A 16,405-nucleotide genomic window follows, 5' to 3' on the forward strand; every position below is an offset into this window, starting at 1 on the left:
ATCTCCGCTGCCGTTACATCCCGCTTCAAATAGCTCTGCTGAAGCTCAGAGCAACGGAACGGAAGGAGAGCTCTCAGCTCTAGAGAAGTGGCTGACGATAAGGGAAGGTCTGTAGAACCGAGAATCCCTTGGAAGTAGTCAGCTGCATGAGCCTTTATTGCATCCGTAGAGAACAACAGGTGATCATTACTATCCTTTAGGTAATGAATGTGGTTCCGAGAAGCATGCTGAGACACTGTCTTGTGATAGAAGGGAGTATTCCGATCCCCTACGTCTGCCCACCGAACCCTTGATCTCTGTCTATAATATTTCTCCTCAGCTGTAAGCAACACATTCAACTTATCTCTTTCGGAATGCTCCTCCTGAGCTGTGTTTTGGTTCGGGGCAGTGAGCAGAGTCCTTTGAAGCGCATCCACTATTTCTTTCTGAGCTTTAACTCTCTGTGTTATGCCATTGAAATGTCATTTGTTGAGACTACGCAATGGCCTCTTTAATTTCTTGAGGGAGCGGACCAGTTTGAACTGATTAGTACCCACAATCTCACCGCAGTTCCAGGATTCAGTAACCGTCTCCACATATTCTGGGTGATCAATCACATGGTGGAAGAATTTAAAAGGTTTGACAATCCGTCGACTGATAGAAGGCATCCGAAAGAAACATGGAGCATGATCAGATTGAGATGGATCCAAAAACTCTGCATATGAGTCCGGAAAAGAAGAGGACTAGGCCTGGTTGATGAAGGCGTGGTCAATCTTTGTGGAAACATATCCAAATTATGGTTTAGTGTATTTAACCTTTTCGAAATCCCATGCTTCACATGTCGCCTTTGTATCTTCACTTTAAAAGAAAACAACTTGAACGAGCGAGGGTTAACTTATGTTTCATAAGGGTCCTAATTATCGAAACTTTATACATCATTTTATCATATTTTCATATAAAATTTTACCTCCCAAAAATATAGTTTCAAACTAGAGACCCCATATTTGATTAAATGGAGAAAAGGTGAGAGGCTTTATCTCGGTTTTTAAATTTAGTTTATTAATTTTTTAAATTAGTTTAGAATTTCCAAAAAGAAAATTTTAAAATTTATAAGAGAATCAAATAATAATATAATCTGTCATATACACCTAAAAAGTATTAACGTACATATGTGTAAAAATCTATAAACGGGCCAATATAAAAAAAAATCATTAAACGGGCCTTCAACCGGAAGGATGATGGTAGGCTAACGTGTCCAAAATAACTATAGTTTAATGACACGGGCTTTATTCAAACGCACGCCTATTTTGTTTCAGCAGAAATACACATAAAACCCCATTAATATATAGATACACACACAGGTTGGTGCTGCTTTTCTTTAAATATTTGTTAAAATTCTCTAGTTTATATTAGTAAAAGTCTTCTTATAAAAATAAAATATTTGGGTCATTATCCGAAGACATACAAATTGAACTAAAATGTTGAAATTCAACAACTGACTAACACAAATTCTTACTAATTTTTTAATTCAAAATTTATATAATCTATAATGTAAATAGTATGAGTTAAGTCTTCTTAACACAAGTTAAATGATTGACTTAGACCCTTAAGCAAATTAAAAAAAAAAAAAGGAAAGCAAAAAAAAGAAGAAGAAGAAGAGTGATTTGTTTCTCTCCTTTTGCTTTCTCTCCATCCCTCTAAAGTGCGTAACAGAAGAAGAAGAAGAAGATCATCATCTTCTCTAGATTCTACACTTCCTCGCCTTCCTCTCTCGCGTCTTGCAGCACCTACAAGAGCTCCGATTCCTCTGTCTTGGACGGCGTCTATCACTCGAGCTGTTTCGATTGCTTCTCCGTTAATCAGAGGGAAGCAAACGGTTTCGGGAGCTGCTTCATCGACGATCATCGAGATGAACCCCGTGAATGTGTAGATTAGTCTTCAGAATCTCAGCAAAGTTGAGATTTCAGCTTGTGTATGTCGAGAAACGGAAGGATGGCGTCGGATCTTAGCAGAGCTGTTCCCGTCGAGAGAGATATCGAGCAGGTTGTTTGTTTTATCGCCTTCTCCCATTTCGATTCTTGCTATGTAGCTCTTAGGTTAGAGACGAGTGTTTGTTGTTGCTGCCTAGGCGAATCTTCGATTGCATATGAAGTGTAGTTTAATCCTCGACTCGTATGCTTGATTCAAGCTATTGGTTCAGTCTACGTGAATTGTTTTTGGTTCTCGTTTGTGGAATCAGCTTGGAGTTTTATTAGATTCATTTATCATATGGAGCTAGAGTTGTTGAATGTCTTTTATATTTATTGTTATTTGCTGAGATTGCAAAAGATTCACTTATTTTGCTTGTGGATTATGCTATTTGACTGACTCAGGCAATCATTGCTCTGAAGAAGGGAGCTTACTTGCTAAAGTATGGAAGAAGAGGGAAGCCTAAGTTCTGCCCTTTTCGCCTTTCTAATGTAAGCTGTTTTTGGTTTTATTTACTTAAATCTATTGCCAGCATTGCTCTACGGTGATATGCTTTTTTTTTTTTCATAACTTAACATGACATGTAGCTCATTGTTTGGTGTTTTAAGAGATAGTTTGCCTGTGAATTTCAGGATGAAACTGTTTTGATATGGTTTTCCGGTAAGGAGGAGAAACATCTGAAGCTAAGCCATGTTTCTAGGATCATATCTGGACAACGCACTGTAAGCTGAGAGCCGTGTTTCGTTCTTTCCCTCTCTCTTTATGGTCTTTTATGCAACTTTCCATGTGCCTTACTTATCTTACGGTGATATTATTCTGATATCTAGCATTTGTGACTCTCTTGTAGCCTATTTTTCAAAGGTATCCTCGTCCCGAGAAGGAATATCAGTCTTTTTCACTAATATACAGCGAGAGGTCTTTGGATGTGGTGAGATTTTTCTTAAACCATTTAGTCGTTTACTTTTTTTTTTCCGCTTCTGATATAAAACAATCACTCTGTCATCCGAAATGTCACTGTGGTTTTCAAGGTTAATTAATATGGTGGTAGGGTTTTTTTTGGTAGATCTGCAAGGATAAAGATGAGGCTGAGGTGTGGTTTAGTGGTCTTAAAGCCTTGATTTCGCATTTCCGTCAAAGAACTAGGAGGACTGAATCAAGAAGTGATGGGACACCATCTGAAGCTAACAGCCCAAGGACATATACCCGGAGAAGCTCTCCTTTGCACTCTCCATTTAGCAGCAATGACAGTTTGCAGAAGGTTGTAGAAATTTTTTTCCGTGTACACTCTTTCGTGCATTTCAACACTAAAGACGTCTTCATTTTATCTTTCAGGATGGTTCTGATCACCTTCGCATTCACAGTCCTTTTGAGAGCCCGCCTAAGCTTGACAAGGCATTATCGGACATGGCATTATATGCAGTTCCTCCAAAAAGATTTTATCCCTCAGATTCTGGAACTATTTCAGTTCATTCTGGAGGGTCAGATAGTATGCATGGACATATGAGGGGTACGGGCATGGATGCTTTTAGAGTTAGTATGTCAAGTGCTGTTAGTTCCTCGAGTCACGGCTCTGGTCATGATGAGGGAGATGCGTTAGGAGATGTTTTCATCTGGGGAGAAGGCATAGGAGAAGGTGTTTTGGGTGGTGGAAACCGTAGAGTTGGAAGTTCGTTTGACATAAAAATGGATTCCTTATTGCCAAAAGCTTTAGAATCTACAATAGTACTTGACGTCCAAAATATTGCTTGTGGTGGACAGCATGCTGTCCTTGCGACAAAACAAGGAGAATGTTTTTCTTGGGGAGAGGAGTCTGAAGGCAGGCTTGGCCATGGTGTTGACTCCAATATTCAAAATCCTAAGCTAATCGATGCACTTAACACCACAAATATTGAGCTTGTAGCTTGTGGAGAGTTCCATAGCTGTGCAGTTACTCTTTCCGGGGATTTGTATACCTGGGGAAAAGGAGATTTTGGTGTTCTTGGACATGGAAATGAAGTCAGTCATTGGGTCCCTAAGAGAGTTAACTTTCTGTTGGAAGGGATACATGTATCATCCATCGCTTGTGGACCTTACCACACAGCAGTTGTGACCTCTGCTGGGCAGTTGTTTACTTTCGGTGATGGGACTTTTGGCGTTTTGGGCCACGGAGACAGGAAAAGTGTTTTCACACCTCGGGAGGTTGATTCTTTGAAAGGTCTTCGCACTGTCCGGGCAGCCTGTGGTGTATGGCACACAGCAGCAGTTGTGGAAGTCATGGTTGGGAGCTCGAGCTCGAGTAATTGCTCTTCTGGGAAGCTCTTCACATGGGGTGATGGCGATAAGTGTCGTCTTGGTCATGGCAATAAAGAACCAAAACTTGTGCCTACCTGTGTTGCTGCTCTTGTTGAACCCAATTTTTGTCAAGTGGCATGTGGGCACAGTTTAACGGTTGCACTGACAACATCAGGCGAAGTCTATACTATGGGCAGTCCTGTCTATGGTCAGCTGGGAAACTCATATGCAGATGGAAAAGTTCCAAACCGTGTCGAAGGTAAACTTCACAAGAGTTTTGTCGAAGAGATTGCCTGCGGTGCTTATCATGTCGCAGTCTTAACTGCGAAGACAGAGGTTTACACCTGGGGAAAGGGATCAAATGGTAGACTTGGTCATGGGGATGTAGATGATAGAAACTCGCCTACATTGGTAGAGTCGCTAAAGGATAAACAGGTGAAAAGTATTGCATGTGGAACTAACTTCACAGCAGCTGTCTGCATTCACAGATGGGCATCGGGGATGGACCAGTCCATGTGTTCAGGTTGCCGTCAGCCCTTCAATTTCAAGAGAAAGAGGCACAACTGCTATAACTGCGGACTAGTGTTTTGCCATTCGTGCACTAACAAAAAGTCTCTGAAGGCTTGTATGGCACCGAACCCGAACAAACCATATCGAGTGTGTGACAAGTGCTTTAACAAATTGAAAAAGACCATGGAAACTGATTCATCGTCTCATTCTTCTCTGAGTAGAAGAGGAAGCATTAACCAGGGATCAGATACCATATACAAAGACGACAAGTTGGATTCTAGATCCGATGGACAGTTAGCTAGATTTTCACTGATGGACTCCATGAAACAAGTGGACAATCGACATAAGAAGAACAAGAAATACGAATTCAATAGTAGCCGTGTCTCGCCTATACCAAGTAGAAGCTCTCAACGTGGTGCGCTTAACATAGTCAAGACTTTCAATCCAGTGTTTGGAGCATCAAAGAAGTTCTTCTCAGCTTCTGTTCCTGGTTCTCGAATTGTGTCTCGGGCAACTTCTCCAGTATCAAGACGTCCCAGTCCACCACGTTCAACAACACCAACTCCCACTCTTTCGGGACTTACCACACCGAGAATTGTAGTGGATGATACTAAGAGAACCAGTGATAATCTTAGCCAAGAGGTTGTTAAGCTAAGATCTCAAGTAAGCTTCCTCTCGACCATCTTTTGTTTTTTCTGGATCTTAATATGTTGATGAGATCATGCTATTTGAAGCGTGCTTGGCTGCCACCAATTTTAATTTACTGCCTGAGTTTCTCTTTGTGATTGCTTCTTTGCTAACAAGTAGATGTGATCAGGTTGAAAGTCTTACAAGGAAGGCACAATTCCAAGAAGTTGAGCTGGAAAGAACAGCCAAGCAACTCAAAGAGGCGTTGGCAATCGCTAGCGAAGAAACCACAAGATGCAAGGCAGCAAAAGAAGTGATCAAATCACTTACCGCTCAAGTAAAATTTCAAAGCTCCAAAAAAATAAAGACATAGTTTACGCAATAACTACTGATTTCTTATGACTGATTATAAGCATCAACAAAACTATGCAGCTGAAAGACATGGCTGAGAGGTTACCCGTTGGCTCAGCTCCAGCTCGAGCTATAAAGTCTCCTTCGTCTCTTAATTCATTTGGTTCCAGCCCTGGTCGCATTGACCCTTTTAATATCTTAAACCGACCAAACAGTCAAGAATCCACCGAGCCAGATGGAGTAAATACCCCAATATTTTCTAATGGGACCATTACACCTGTGTTTGGTAACGGTGAAGCAACGAATGAAGCACAGAACGAGAAGGAATGGGTTGAACAAGACGAGCCTGGTGTCTACATCACACTTACAGCCTTAGCCGGAGGTGCTAGAGACCTCAAACGCGTCCGTTTCAGGTAACAATCAAATCTTATTTACGCCTATAAAAGAAACAGTCAGTTATTTTGCTTGACCGTTTTGTTTTGGATAACAGCCGAAAAAAGTTCAGTGAGAAACAAGCGGAACAGTGGTGGGCAGATAAGAGAGGAAGAGTCTATGAACAGTACAATGTACGGATCGTTGACAAAGCCAGTGAGGAAATGCCTCGGTGAAACTCTTTAACCACTTCTCTTATTTTTCTTCCACGCCCGAGTCAGGTGAGTGCAGGAATCTCGGGATATAACAACAGGTTTATAACATATATATAGAGAGCAAATTAGATGTTTTTAAAGTGTTGACGTGCTTCTTACGTTGTAGTTTGGGGGATTTGTGTTGTTTTTGTTGTGAGAAGGTTGTATATTCTTTGTGAAGAGGAAAGTATATGTAAGACTGATTTGAGTATAAGGGATCAACGTAGCAAAGCAGTGACTGGTTCAAGTGTTTGATGCAATCAACACATAAATAATGGTTTCAGATTGAAAAGAGGACATGAAGTTGAGGGTATAGAGCAAAGCAAATGACTGGTTCAAGTGGCTTTTCTTCTAGCCTTGCTACGACATGTAGGAATCTAAAGTTCATTCATACTGAAATTAAAACCTGATAAGAGTAGCATTTCTTCTAATTTCTGCTGAAGTAATAATAAAGTTTCTGTATGTATGATCAGTAATGTTGTTTATGTATTCATAGTAAAACTAGAATTACAAGTCATTTGTTTAGACAATTCTTCCAAGAACAGGGAAACATGCGCATATGTACGGGTTCTTTCCTTCTCAGCCTCAGCGTAGCAAGGCTGCGGCAATACCAGCAACAACCCCAACAGCAGTAACAGCAATTCCAACGCCAATAACACCATCTGCTTACATAAAAGAAAAAATAGAGATTTAAATGGATTAGAAACGGCACAAGTACCATCTATGTATGTGGTTGTTTACCTTTCACAATACGGTCCTCTATAGCCGTTTTTAGCGTCTGAGCCTGTCCCCACTCTGGTTCCACCTAAAAAAACGCATCCATGAATACATCAACAACAATAAAAACATTCTTGACTATCAATATGGATAAGAGATGATCAAACCTCCAAACAGCGTTCTACACATTCCCGGCTTCTTGAAAAATCGCTGCTTCGATAGTAACCAAGAGCAAGGAGATATAGCTTCTCTCTAAGATTCATTGGACTCGTATCACTAACCACCGAAGCTGCAAAACAAAGCAGAAACACATTCGAAGGCTATAGACATTTCTTAAGAACTTTAATAATTAAAAAAAAAAGAAAGATTTATACCTTCGAGCATTGAGATCCCACGCTGTATATCAGCATGTGTCTTCGAATGAACAAGAGCCCATGATAGACGCATGATGCATTCCTTTTTAAGCCCTTCGTCTTGGCCTTTCTGAGCCTCTGCAAGCTCTTTCTCACATCCCTGAGAATGACAAACGCCTTATGTTTATCACACACATACAAAAAATCTGTAAAACATGTCGTGATCTAGAGGTTCCTATGCGGTGGATTGTGAATCATAATAAAGTTACCGAGATGATGTCGGTGTCGCACAGGGGGAATTCATCTGTGGAGCCTGAGGCAGCGCCGGAGAAGAAGCCGGAGACGGAATCGAAAACTTTACCTATCGTCGCGTCCATTTCTTGTCGCAGCTGCAAGAGTTTCTCCCGACCAGAAACAAAAGTTATGCCTTAAATTTGAGTTTTTTATTTTAAAAGTTATGCCTTAACACTAATTAAGGATTTTTTTATTCTTTAGCTTTGCCAGCTTGTATCATCAAAATTTAACTTTATTTAAGGTTTAAATTATTTTTTTTATATATTTAAGGTTTAAATCTACTATGACCTTTATTTTCAAACAAAAAATATCTACTATTACCTTTATTTTTTCTTTAACTTTAGTTTATTATATTTTAAATATATAAAAATATTATATAGATAATACTGAAACCAGAAGTTTTTATTTGTACAGTATATAACAATTCAAGTATACCATTTTGAATCAATTCATAAAAATTAAAATTGATTAACTAATCTATTTTTTAAAGCAATAGCATAGTTATTAATACATATTTTTCTATGAGACTAGAAACTCATACATTTTGATGTATAAAATCATTGCTAAATTATTATTTAGCTTTTATAACTGTTTTAACATTCTTTTTATCAGACTATTATAATATATATTTATGTAAAATAATCATCTGCAAGATAAAAAAAATCTAAATAATTTGTTCCTATAAACAATTGTCTAATATTCTGAAAGAAATTATACTCTACTATATCTGTTTTTGTAAAAGGTGTAGAAAAAACATATCACACCTTGACCAGAAAAAGAGAGGAAAAAAGAAGTTAAAAAAGAAAAGGAGTGTGGGAGGTGATGGCTTCCTCTTCCTAACATTGACCAACCTCTCTTTTGTCTCTTCCTTCCTTCACTTGAGAGAATACGTTAAAGCGTTACTCTCTACACAATTCTCTTTCTACCTTTCCTCCTTCCCTCACGTTGTTAGCGTTTCTAGAAAAAAAAAAGAAAAAAATCTCAGCGCTTACTTTTGACGGCCCAATGAGCTTCCTTCGCTTCGTTTGTTAACAGATTCGAAGCTCACATCAAATGGAGTGGGTGGGGAAAGCCGTTAGGAAGGAGATCGAAGGGGTCGGGCTCTGCTCCGGGACCGTCCGATCTCACGATTCGTCTCGAAATTTCGAGAACGGAGTTACGGAGGTTTCGGAATCGGCTGATCTCGCGATGGGAGAAGGGGGATCTCAAGCGGAGCAGCCTCGAGCTGGTAGGAGGAGGACGAGGACGCGATCTCGAGGGGAGAGGGACGGTGAGATCATCAGCTCTGAGGTAAATGTGATGAGAAACGTTGATTTGAATGATGATGGAGTTGCGGAGGATGATTCTAGGGTTAGTGATGATTGCTTTGGAGGGAATGTTGATTTGAATTGTGGTCCTGTGGAAAAAACCACCCTAGGTTTGGATTTGAATAGGGCGTTTGATTTGAGTACTGGTTTGGATTTGAATTTGAATGAAGGTTTAGGGTTGGTTAATGTGAGCATCGATTACTTGGAGGGTTCTAGTGTCAAGAGGAGAGGGTTTATTGACCTGAACATGGATGCGAGGTGTGATTTGAGTCCACACAAGGAGGTGGGAGGATTTGATTTGAACTTGGAGGTTAACATGCAGGACGATGAACAAGGTATCCAGAATAGTCTCGAGGGTGGAGAGTGTAAAGAAGTCCATGTTGCTGAAGTATCCAGCGTTCAGCTTTTTGAGGAGATAGGGAAGCAGGACGTTGTTTCACTTCAGGATCTGAATACTCCTGAGCGGGATCTTGAGCATGAGGCTAAGACTGTTGTTGAGTCTCTCTCTGATAGGGAAGAATATACAAGTGGCAGGAGGAAGAGAAGAAAAGCCTCGGTGAATCCAAAATTCACGAGCCAGCCTCGGTTGAGAAGAAGCGCTCGTAGGCCGTTAGCTCGGTTTTCTAATACAGCTTGCTTAGCTGATGAAGTATCTCCTTCTCCGTCAGTTAGTAGTCTGACAGAGGAGAAAACTTGGGTCGTTGAAGGAAAAGCAGCTGAGGATCTTTCTGTGCCTCCGCCAAAGGCTGAGTTACCTCCATCCTCGCGTGTTTTGAATTTAGATGGTCTTCCCATTCTCAATGTCTTTTCTGTTTATTCTTGCCTGCGGTCCTTCAGTACTTTGCTGTTTTTGAGTCCCTTTGAGCTGGAGGATTTTGTGGAAGCGCTGAGGTGCATGTCTCCTAGTCTGTTATTTGATAGCATCCATGTTTCTGTTTTGCAAATATTGAGAAAACATTTGGAGAACCTCGTTGCTGAAGGTGACTGGGCTGCAATTGCTTGCCTGAGGTATGAATACTTTAGTTTGTTTTCTGTTATATGGACTGGTTCTCATGCTTTGCGGGTCGTGTGTTACATGCAGGAGTCTTGACTGGGATATGCTGGATGTGGTTAATTATCCCCTTTTTGTGGTCGAATACCTACTGTTTTCTGGTTCTAAGGACAATCCTGGAGTGGATCTAACTCGGTTTAACTTTTTCAGAAATGAGTATTTCAGACAGCCAATGAATCTGAAAATTGAGATACTTGCCCGTTTGTGTGATGATATGGCAGATACTGAAGCCGTGAGATCAGAGCTTAATAAAAGATCTGTTGCAGCTGAGTCTGAAATGGAAATTGATAGGAAGAGAAACACAAAAGTGCGACGCAGAAAGCGAGCTATGATGGATCTGGCAGATGATTCTTCTTTGCATGATGAGGCCGTTGATGGCTCGTTTGACCCGAACAGTGACGACTGTTGTTTTTGCAAAATGGATGGGAACTTACTGTGCTGCGATGGTTGTCCAGCTGCCTATCATTCTAAGTGTATCGGTGTTGCCAGTCACCTTTTGCTTGAGGATGACTGGTACTGCCCTGAATGTTCATTTGACCAGCGTGTACCAGGATGGAAGCCTGAAAAGCAAATTCGAGGAGCAGAGTTTCTAGAGATTGATCCCCATGGCCGAAAGTACTACAGCAGTTGTGGCTACTTGTTGGTGTAAGTTTCTTTTTTTGATTCTCTTGTCTAAGAAGGGCTAATGCATGATCTCAGTGGAATCAATTTTGTGAATTCAGTTTTTTTTTCTTAGTAGAGAAATATATATTTTGATGAGTATTAGCAACTTTTGTCGTCTCATCTCTGTGGTACAACTTTTTGATGATTTCTGGTAAGCACTGTTGACACATGTTGATTGTATGCTATAGCTTGTAGGTGAAGGTTTTAGCTTTAAAAAACACTACCCCTGTTTTAGCTAGGCTGGAGGATTAACTTAAACTATGGAGTATTAAATAATATATGCATATAACATAACAAAACTGCAAAACTATGTATCCTTCCTGTAGTTTCCAGTAAGTCTAATTGCACGTTTGGATATGTGAATGGCCTCTTTTGCTTGGTATTTTGATGCAATTGTTAACCCTTAGTCTTAGATTGCATTTTTACGCTCAATGCATGCAGATATATGTTTCTTGTCACCTACTTGTAAGAACTTCTTTCATATATTGATTGTAGGAGCTGCTACATCTCTTGATAAATTTTCTGATGTTGTCCACTATGAATTTGCAGGATAGATACCGACGGCACAGGCTTAGTGAACTACTACCATGTAAATGATGTGATCCATGTATTGGAGCAACTCAAGTCATGCGGTAGTTTCTATAATGGAGTAATAGGTGCAATTAAAAAGCATTGGGATATCCCTGTTGGGCTGAAAAGGACAATCAGCGGTGTGAATTCACAAATATTCGTATGTTTGGATACGCCAGCCAAAGGGATGATTTCTTTTATTGATGGGTTTAAGGCTCCTCTGCCAGCTACAGAAAAACAGCCAACGTCTGGCGTTAAGAAAAAGCTTGAAGAAGGATCCAGTGATGGAGGTTCACGTAATCATTGTCATAGGGCTCGTCGGAAGATATCAGATTCAGCGACTGGACTAGATACTCTTAATATGAGTTCTGAAGGATCTGCTGAAACTATACAAAATGGTTCTGATGTCCAGAGTCTTCATGAGCCAGGACCATCGAGCATTTTGGATGTCACGAAAGAGCCAAATTCGAATATCCACTCGTCTTCCCATTATTTGGATAGAATAAACAAAAGGAAACGAATTAGACTGCAGAGTGAGTCAGGCTACAGAAACCAGTACATATTTGCTGAGATGACTACAGCAATTTCTAAAGAGATGACACGGAAGTCACCTATCCGTACCATTGATATGAGAACTGATGAAGAGATAGCTTCTACCCAGGTGAAGACTATATTGATGAAAACCACCAAATTTCAGTGGCGAAACATCCAAGGCCTCTACCTTGATGCGTGGAAAGAAAAATGTGGATGGTGTCTTTCTTGCAAATCTGAGGATGCCGGGAGCAAGACAAATTGTTTGTTTAACATGAGTCTAGGGGCTTTACGAGGTCCTTCGGAAAGTGAGATTGCTAACAGTCAATCCATCGATAAGAAAAGCCATCTTATGACTATCATATGCCAGATATTATCCATGGAAAGTCGATTGCAAGGTCTTTTGGTTGGTCCATGGTTGAATCCACAGCATTCCAGGATTTGGCGTGAACACATTCTGAACGCATCAAATATATCAAGCTTGAGACATTTATTTGTTGAAGTAAGTTTTTCTCAAGTTACTTCCTCCTAAAATATTCATGTTACTCTCTGTATCATCGTATTGGCTGCTGCTATGTAGAACTTTAGTTTTGGTTTGCTTTCTCCCTACTTGAAAAGTTTGCAGTAGCAGTTTCTATTCAATTGCTTTAGTTTGGCTAGGGAAGTTGACTGTCTTTAAGTTGATTTCTTGAGCGCTTGATTTTTGTGTAGTGCTTTAGTGATTAATCTTGCTGTGCATCAACTCTTTTTGTTTCCTAATGAAGATTATGCGAATAACCTTTGCAGTTAGAGGCGAATTTGCATCATCGTGTTCTTTCACTCGAGTGGCTAAACCATGTCGATTCTGCCATAGAAATGGGGTCATCTAGGCATATTCTCACGTCAACACGATCATCGTCAAAGACTGCTATTGGTAAAAGACGGGGGACATTGTTGGAGTCTGGGGTTAACCCAACTGCAAAGAAAAAAGGTGGATTGACCATGTGTTGGTGGAGAGGCGGCCAACTTTCACGGCCATTGTTCAACTGGAAGGTTTTACCTCGCTCATTGGTCTCTAAGGCTGCTAGAAAAGGTTTACATTTTGCTCGTTTGTTCTTGCTTTCGCCTTTGTTCTTCTACTCTCTTTAACTATTCTTTTGTTCCTCGCACTTGTTTCATTCTTCATGCACTCTATATTATGCAGGTGGAAGTGGAAAAATTCAAGGTATACTGTATCCTGAGAATTCAGAGCCTGCTAAGAGAAGCCGACGTGTTGCCTGGGAAGCAGCTGTTGAGTCATCTACGACTTCAGAGCAGCTTGGTTTTCAGGTAATATAAATTTTGGCCTAACTGAATGTTATTCTTGTTTCGTTGGTATTGACAAAAAAAATACAAATGTTGAAGTTACAAAACTATACAAATGTTATTCTGTTTCCATTTGGCGTATGCATGAATGTAGATGGTATGAGATCCTTTTTTCTACTCGAACTGCCAAATTGCAGTGGCATAGGTTTATTATTTTTTGAGTTTGTCATCCTCATGGTTATTTTATTGACATTTGCTATACATACTGTTCATTTGGCGTTGGAAGATTTTTAGCTAACAATTTAGTGGTTTACAGGTGAGGACATTCCACTCTTACATAAAATGGGATGATATTGAAAACAGCCATCTTCTTCCTGCATCGGACAAAGAATCTAAAAAATCTGCCAGGCTGTTCAAAAAAGTGATTGTCCGTAGGAAGTGCATAGAGGAAGATACTGTGAAATATCTCCTTGACTTTGGTAAAAGGAGAAATGTTCCGGATGTTGTGTTGAAGAATGGTCGCATGATTGAAGAATCCTCGAGTGAAAGAAAAAAGTTCTGGGTGAATGAATCATATGTGCCTTTACATCTTCTGAAAGGATTTGAAGAGAAAAAAGCTGTTCGAAAAACAATGAAGTCAGGAAGCTCTTCAAGACACTCTGAGATAGAAAAAGTACGGAAAAAGTCCTCAGAGAGAAAAGGATTCTCATACCTATTTGAAAGGGCAGAAAGATCGGAGTCTTCTTTGTGTGAACAATGCAAGAAAGATGTGCCTCCGAGGTATGTACTTATCACCACTCCTTATGCCTTCAGAAGTCATCGTCTTCATTAGCATAGCAATCTTGTCACTTGTCTTAATCGCATTATATTTTGACCTACAAACATATCTTTTTAGATATTTTGTTTGTTTGTTGAGTAAAGATCTTTCTCAACTGCCTTCTGATCGTATTTGTTTTTCTTTAATGACAGTGATGCTGCGTGCTGCCACATCTGCAAACGTGAGTCTCTTTTGCTGTTTGTTTCTTTAAAGTGTTTTTCTATTGAAGAAGTTATACTTGTGTAGGTAATCTAGTATAATCCAGTCAGAGCTTTTTATTGATATTAGCTATGATAAAAATTTCAGGATTATTTCACAAAAAGCATACCAGAAGAGCGGACAAGGAAGGAATGTACATTTGTCTTCCATGCAGGAGTGAAGTGCAAGCAAAAGAACAACCCAGCGGACGGAGAAGAGGGCGTCCCCCAGGCAGTTTCCGTAAAAAAGTTCGAGTTCAGAAGAAACAAACGCATAAAAAGGTCATTCCCGCTCGCAAATCAACTCGGCTAAAGAAGACCAAAACGTCTCTGGGAGAGAGAATATCCGTTAGGTTAAAGAATCATAAAAAGGTTGTTGCAAGCAAACCATTGCGACGTTCAGGCAGGAGACCGAAGCATGTTACTCGGCTGCAGGATGAAAGTAAAGTTCCTGGAGGGAGTAAGAAACGGAAACTGGAGACCAAAAGAGGCAGAGGCAGGCCTAAGAAAGTAAAACAAGAGATTTCCATAAGAAAGAAGAGAACGAAAAGAGCCTTAAGCTATTGGTTGAATGGACTCTTCTTATCCAGAAAACCTGGTGATGAACGGGTAGATAAGTTCCGGGAAGAGAGATATTTTAAACCTGTGGAGAACTCGGATCCTGATCATGATCAACCTAAGTGTCGTTTATGCGGCTTGTCTGACTCTGACTCTGGATCAACCTTCATCTCTTGCGAAATGTGTAAAGGTAATCCAAATCATCTTTTGGTTCACCATGATTTAAATTCCAGGACGTGGTTTCCATTTGTTTCTCAGCTCTTATTTCTATATATATATCTCTCTTTTGCTGTAATGTTTGTAGAATGGTACCATGGAGATGCATGCGGGATTAACGAGAAGAATTCAATTATGGTGATTGGGTTCCGGTGTAATCTCTGTAGAGAACAGTTACCTCCCACCTGTCCACATGAGATCTCTACTACATCCGATGTCCCATCCTAAGCTGTGAATTTGTGAATGGCTGATAGAATATTCTTAGGCTAGGGATTAGATGTATCTTGGAGATGTCTATACAATTATGGGAGAAGAGTATTGAGTAGAGAATCAAGGAAATGCAGAGACAGAGGAGGAAACTGTTTGGTGGGTTGTATGAAGTTAGTTTGGCTTGTAACTTGGATGAGTAGGTTCTTAAGTGAAGTGGTTGACTTAGAATTAGAATGAACAAAGAAGGGGATTCTAGAGTTGATTTATTATTACATGATTTTTAATTTACTTTTCAGATTGGAGGGGGAGTCAGTAAACAAAGTTAATGTATTTAAAAGAATATGTTGAATCCATTTTCTATCTAAATCCATCAACAGTGATGTGTTAGCTTCCTAATAGTAATTTTGCACCCTTCTCTTCATCAAAAGGAAGTTACTTCGCTCCCATTAGGTACCAATGATCAGCATGTTGACCAATGTCTCTTTTTTTTTTGTAATGCGCTTGAGATCATTACGTAAATGTGGAAGCTCTCAACTTCTTTGAACCAATGTTCTTAAAACCGGAGAGGTACCCGAACCAGAAAGTTTTTGGATCATAGGTTAATATGGTTTGACCGGATTCAACTTGGTTTGACGTGAGCTGCCTGAGATGCTACTTTGTCAACTCCTTGTACTTTTCTACCACCCCAATTAAGCATACGGTCTGTAAAAATTGCAACACGAGAAAATTTAACACCCCAATTAAGCATACGGTCGATAATTATTGGTACTATACCACACGACATCTATAAAGCATTTAAATTAAAATATGCGCAGTAATTAACATTTTAGACAAAAAAACAAATAATCCACACGCCTGCGGGTATATGGATATATACCGATGGCTAACGAGCCTTAGAGTAACCCTCTTTCCGAAAGAGCAGATTTCATCGCTTTGAGTGAATCATCCATATCTTCTGAGGATTGTCTATGATCATAGGATCAACCACTAACGAGATTATCATCCTCCCCGTATAACTTAAGCAATGTATCAATAATGCAACACAAACCTAAATTCTAAATGCATGCTGCTTATCATGATCTTACTAAATGGTGATATGGAGTGTAGTTGCCCAAAAGTCAATACAAAGGTGGCGGTGATGCGTGCACATTTTCAAGATATGCAGTATTATATATTGAATGCATTTAATTGCTAAAAGTACCAGCCATGTTGTTGAACATATGCAGTTAATTCATTTGGGGGACATATCAATAACTGCCTACAATTGGATAGTAATAATTTTGAATCAAATTTGGGGTTCATATA

At 39.8% G+C, this 16,405-nt stretch overlaps 3 protein-coding genes across 4 annotated transcripts; 2 read left to right on the top strand and 1 right to left on the bottom strand.

Annotated features, from left to right (window-relative positions):
* The first annotated feature begins 1,641 nt into the window (after window positions 1–1,641).
* LOC103850825 (PH, RCC1 and FYVE domains-containing protein 1) lies at window positions 1,642–6,849 on the top strand. Of its 2 annotated transcripts, XR_629715.3 has the most exons (10): window positions 1,642–2,022; window positions 2,352–2,438; window positions 2,580–2,669; window positions 2,795–2,875; window positions 3,011–3,205; window positions 3,280–5,391; window positions 5,546–5,692; window positions 5,788–6,119; window positions 6,197–6,391; window positions 6,494–6,849. XR_629715.3 is itself a non-coding variant. In XM_009127613.3 (9 exons), exons 1-9 carry the CDS (start codon window positions 1,954–1,956, stop codon window positions 6,312–6,314), a joined length of 3,231 nt encoding a protein of 1,076 aa, XP_009125861.1. In that variant the 5' UTR covers window positions 1,642–1,953; the 3' UTR covers window positions 6,315–6,566. The 2 variants fall into 2 exon arrangements, 1 of the variants encoding a protein (XP_009125861.1); XM_009127613.3 differs by having other exon boundaries at window positions 6,197–6,566.
* LOC103850824 (mitochondrial fission 1 protein B) lies at window positions 6,764–7,993 on the bottom strand. The gene is made up of 5 exons (XM_009127611.3): window positions 7,672–7,993; window positions 7,424–7,562; window positions 7,217–7,338; window positions 7,074–7,137; window positions 6,764–6,994 (listed from the first exon to the last, which is right to left on the bottom strand). Exons 1-5 carry the CDS (start codon window positions 7,777–7,779, stop codon window positions 6,918–6,920), a joined length of 510 nt encoding a protein of 169 aa, XP_009125859.1. The 5' UTR covers window positions 7,780–7,993; the 3' UTR covers window positions 6,764–6,917.
* Window positions 7,994–8,220: 227 nt separating this feature from the next.
* On the top strand, window positions 8,221–15,496 carry LOC103850826 (DDT domain-containing protein PTM). Its single transcript, XM_009127614.3, has 9 exons — window positions 8,221–10,011; window positions 10,085–10,699; window positions 11,267–12,320; window positions 12,605–12,890; window positions 13,002–13,126; window positions 13,419–13,882; window positions 14,072–14,100; window positions 14,226–14,864; window positions 14,979–15,496. The coding sequence occupies exons 1-9, from the start codon at window positions 8,750–8,752 to the stop codon at window positions 15,116–15,118; spliced, it is 4,614 nt and encodes a 1,537-aa protein (XP_009125862.2). The 5' UTR covers window positions 8,221–8,749; the 3' UTR covers window positions 15,119–15,496.
* Window positions 15,497–16,405: the final 909 nt, after the last annotated feature.

The sequence above is a fragment of the Brassica rapa genome, chromosome A02, assembly GCF_000309985.2.
Source record: "Brassica rapa cultivar Chiifu-401-42 chromosome A02, CAAS_Brap_v3.01, whole genome shotgun sequence".
Classification (NCBI taxonomy): Eukaryota; Viridiplantae; Streptophyta; class Magnoliopsida; order Brassicales; family Brassicaceae; genus Brassica; species Brassica rapa.

Bases quoted from the DNA above. Each gene is read 5' to 3' on its own strand.
- LOC103850825 (XM_009127613.3), top strand. From the start codon at position 1,954: ATGTCGAGAAACGGAAGGATGGCGTCGGATCTTAGCAGAGCTGTTCCC. The intron at 2,023-2,351 runs GTTGTTTGTTTT...TGACTGACTCAG, and splicing joins TCGAGAGAGATATCGAGCAG to GCAATCATTGCTCTGAAGAA. The intron at 2,670-2,794 runs GTAAGCTGAGAG...ACTCTCTTGTAG, and splicing joins TCATATCTGGACAACGCACT to CCTATTTTTCAAAGGTATCC.
- LOC103850824 (XM_009127611.3), bottom strand. From the start codon at position 7,779: ATGGACGCGACGATAGGTAAAGTTTTCGATTCCGTCTCCGGCTTCTTC. The intron at 7,138-7,216 runs GTTTGATCATCT...GCGTTTTTTTAG, and splicing joins GTGTAGAACGCTGTTTGGAG to GTGGAACCAGAGTGGGGACA. The intron at 6,995-7,073 runs GTAAACAACCAC...TTATGTAAGCAG, and splicing joins AGAGGACCGTATTGTGAAAG to ATGGTGTTATTGGCGTTGGA.
- LOC103850826 (XM_009127614.3), top strand. From the start codon at position 8,750: ATGGAGTGGGTGGGGAAAGCCGTTAGGAAGGAGATCGAAGGGGTCGGG. The intron at 12,321-12,604 runs GTAAGTTTTTCT...TAACCTTTGCAG, and splicing joins TGAGACATTTATTTGTTGAA to TTAGAGGCGAATTTGCATCA. The intron at 14,101-14,225 runs GTGAGTCTCTTT...TAAAAATTTCAG, and splicing joins GTGCTGCCACATCTGCAAAC to GATTATTTCACAAAAAGCAT.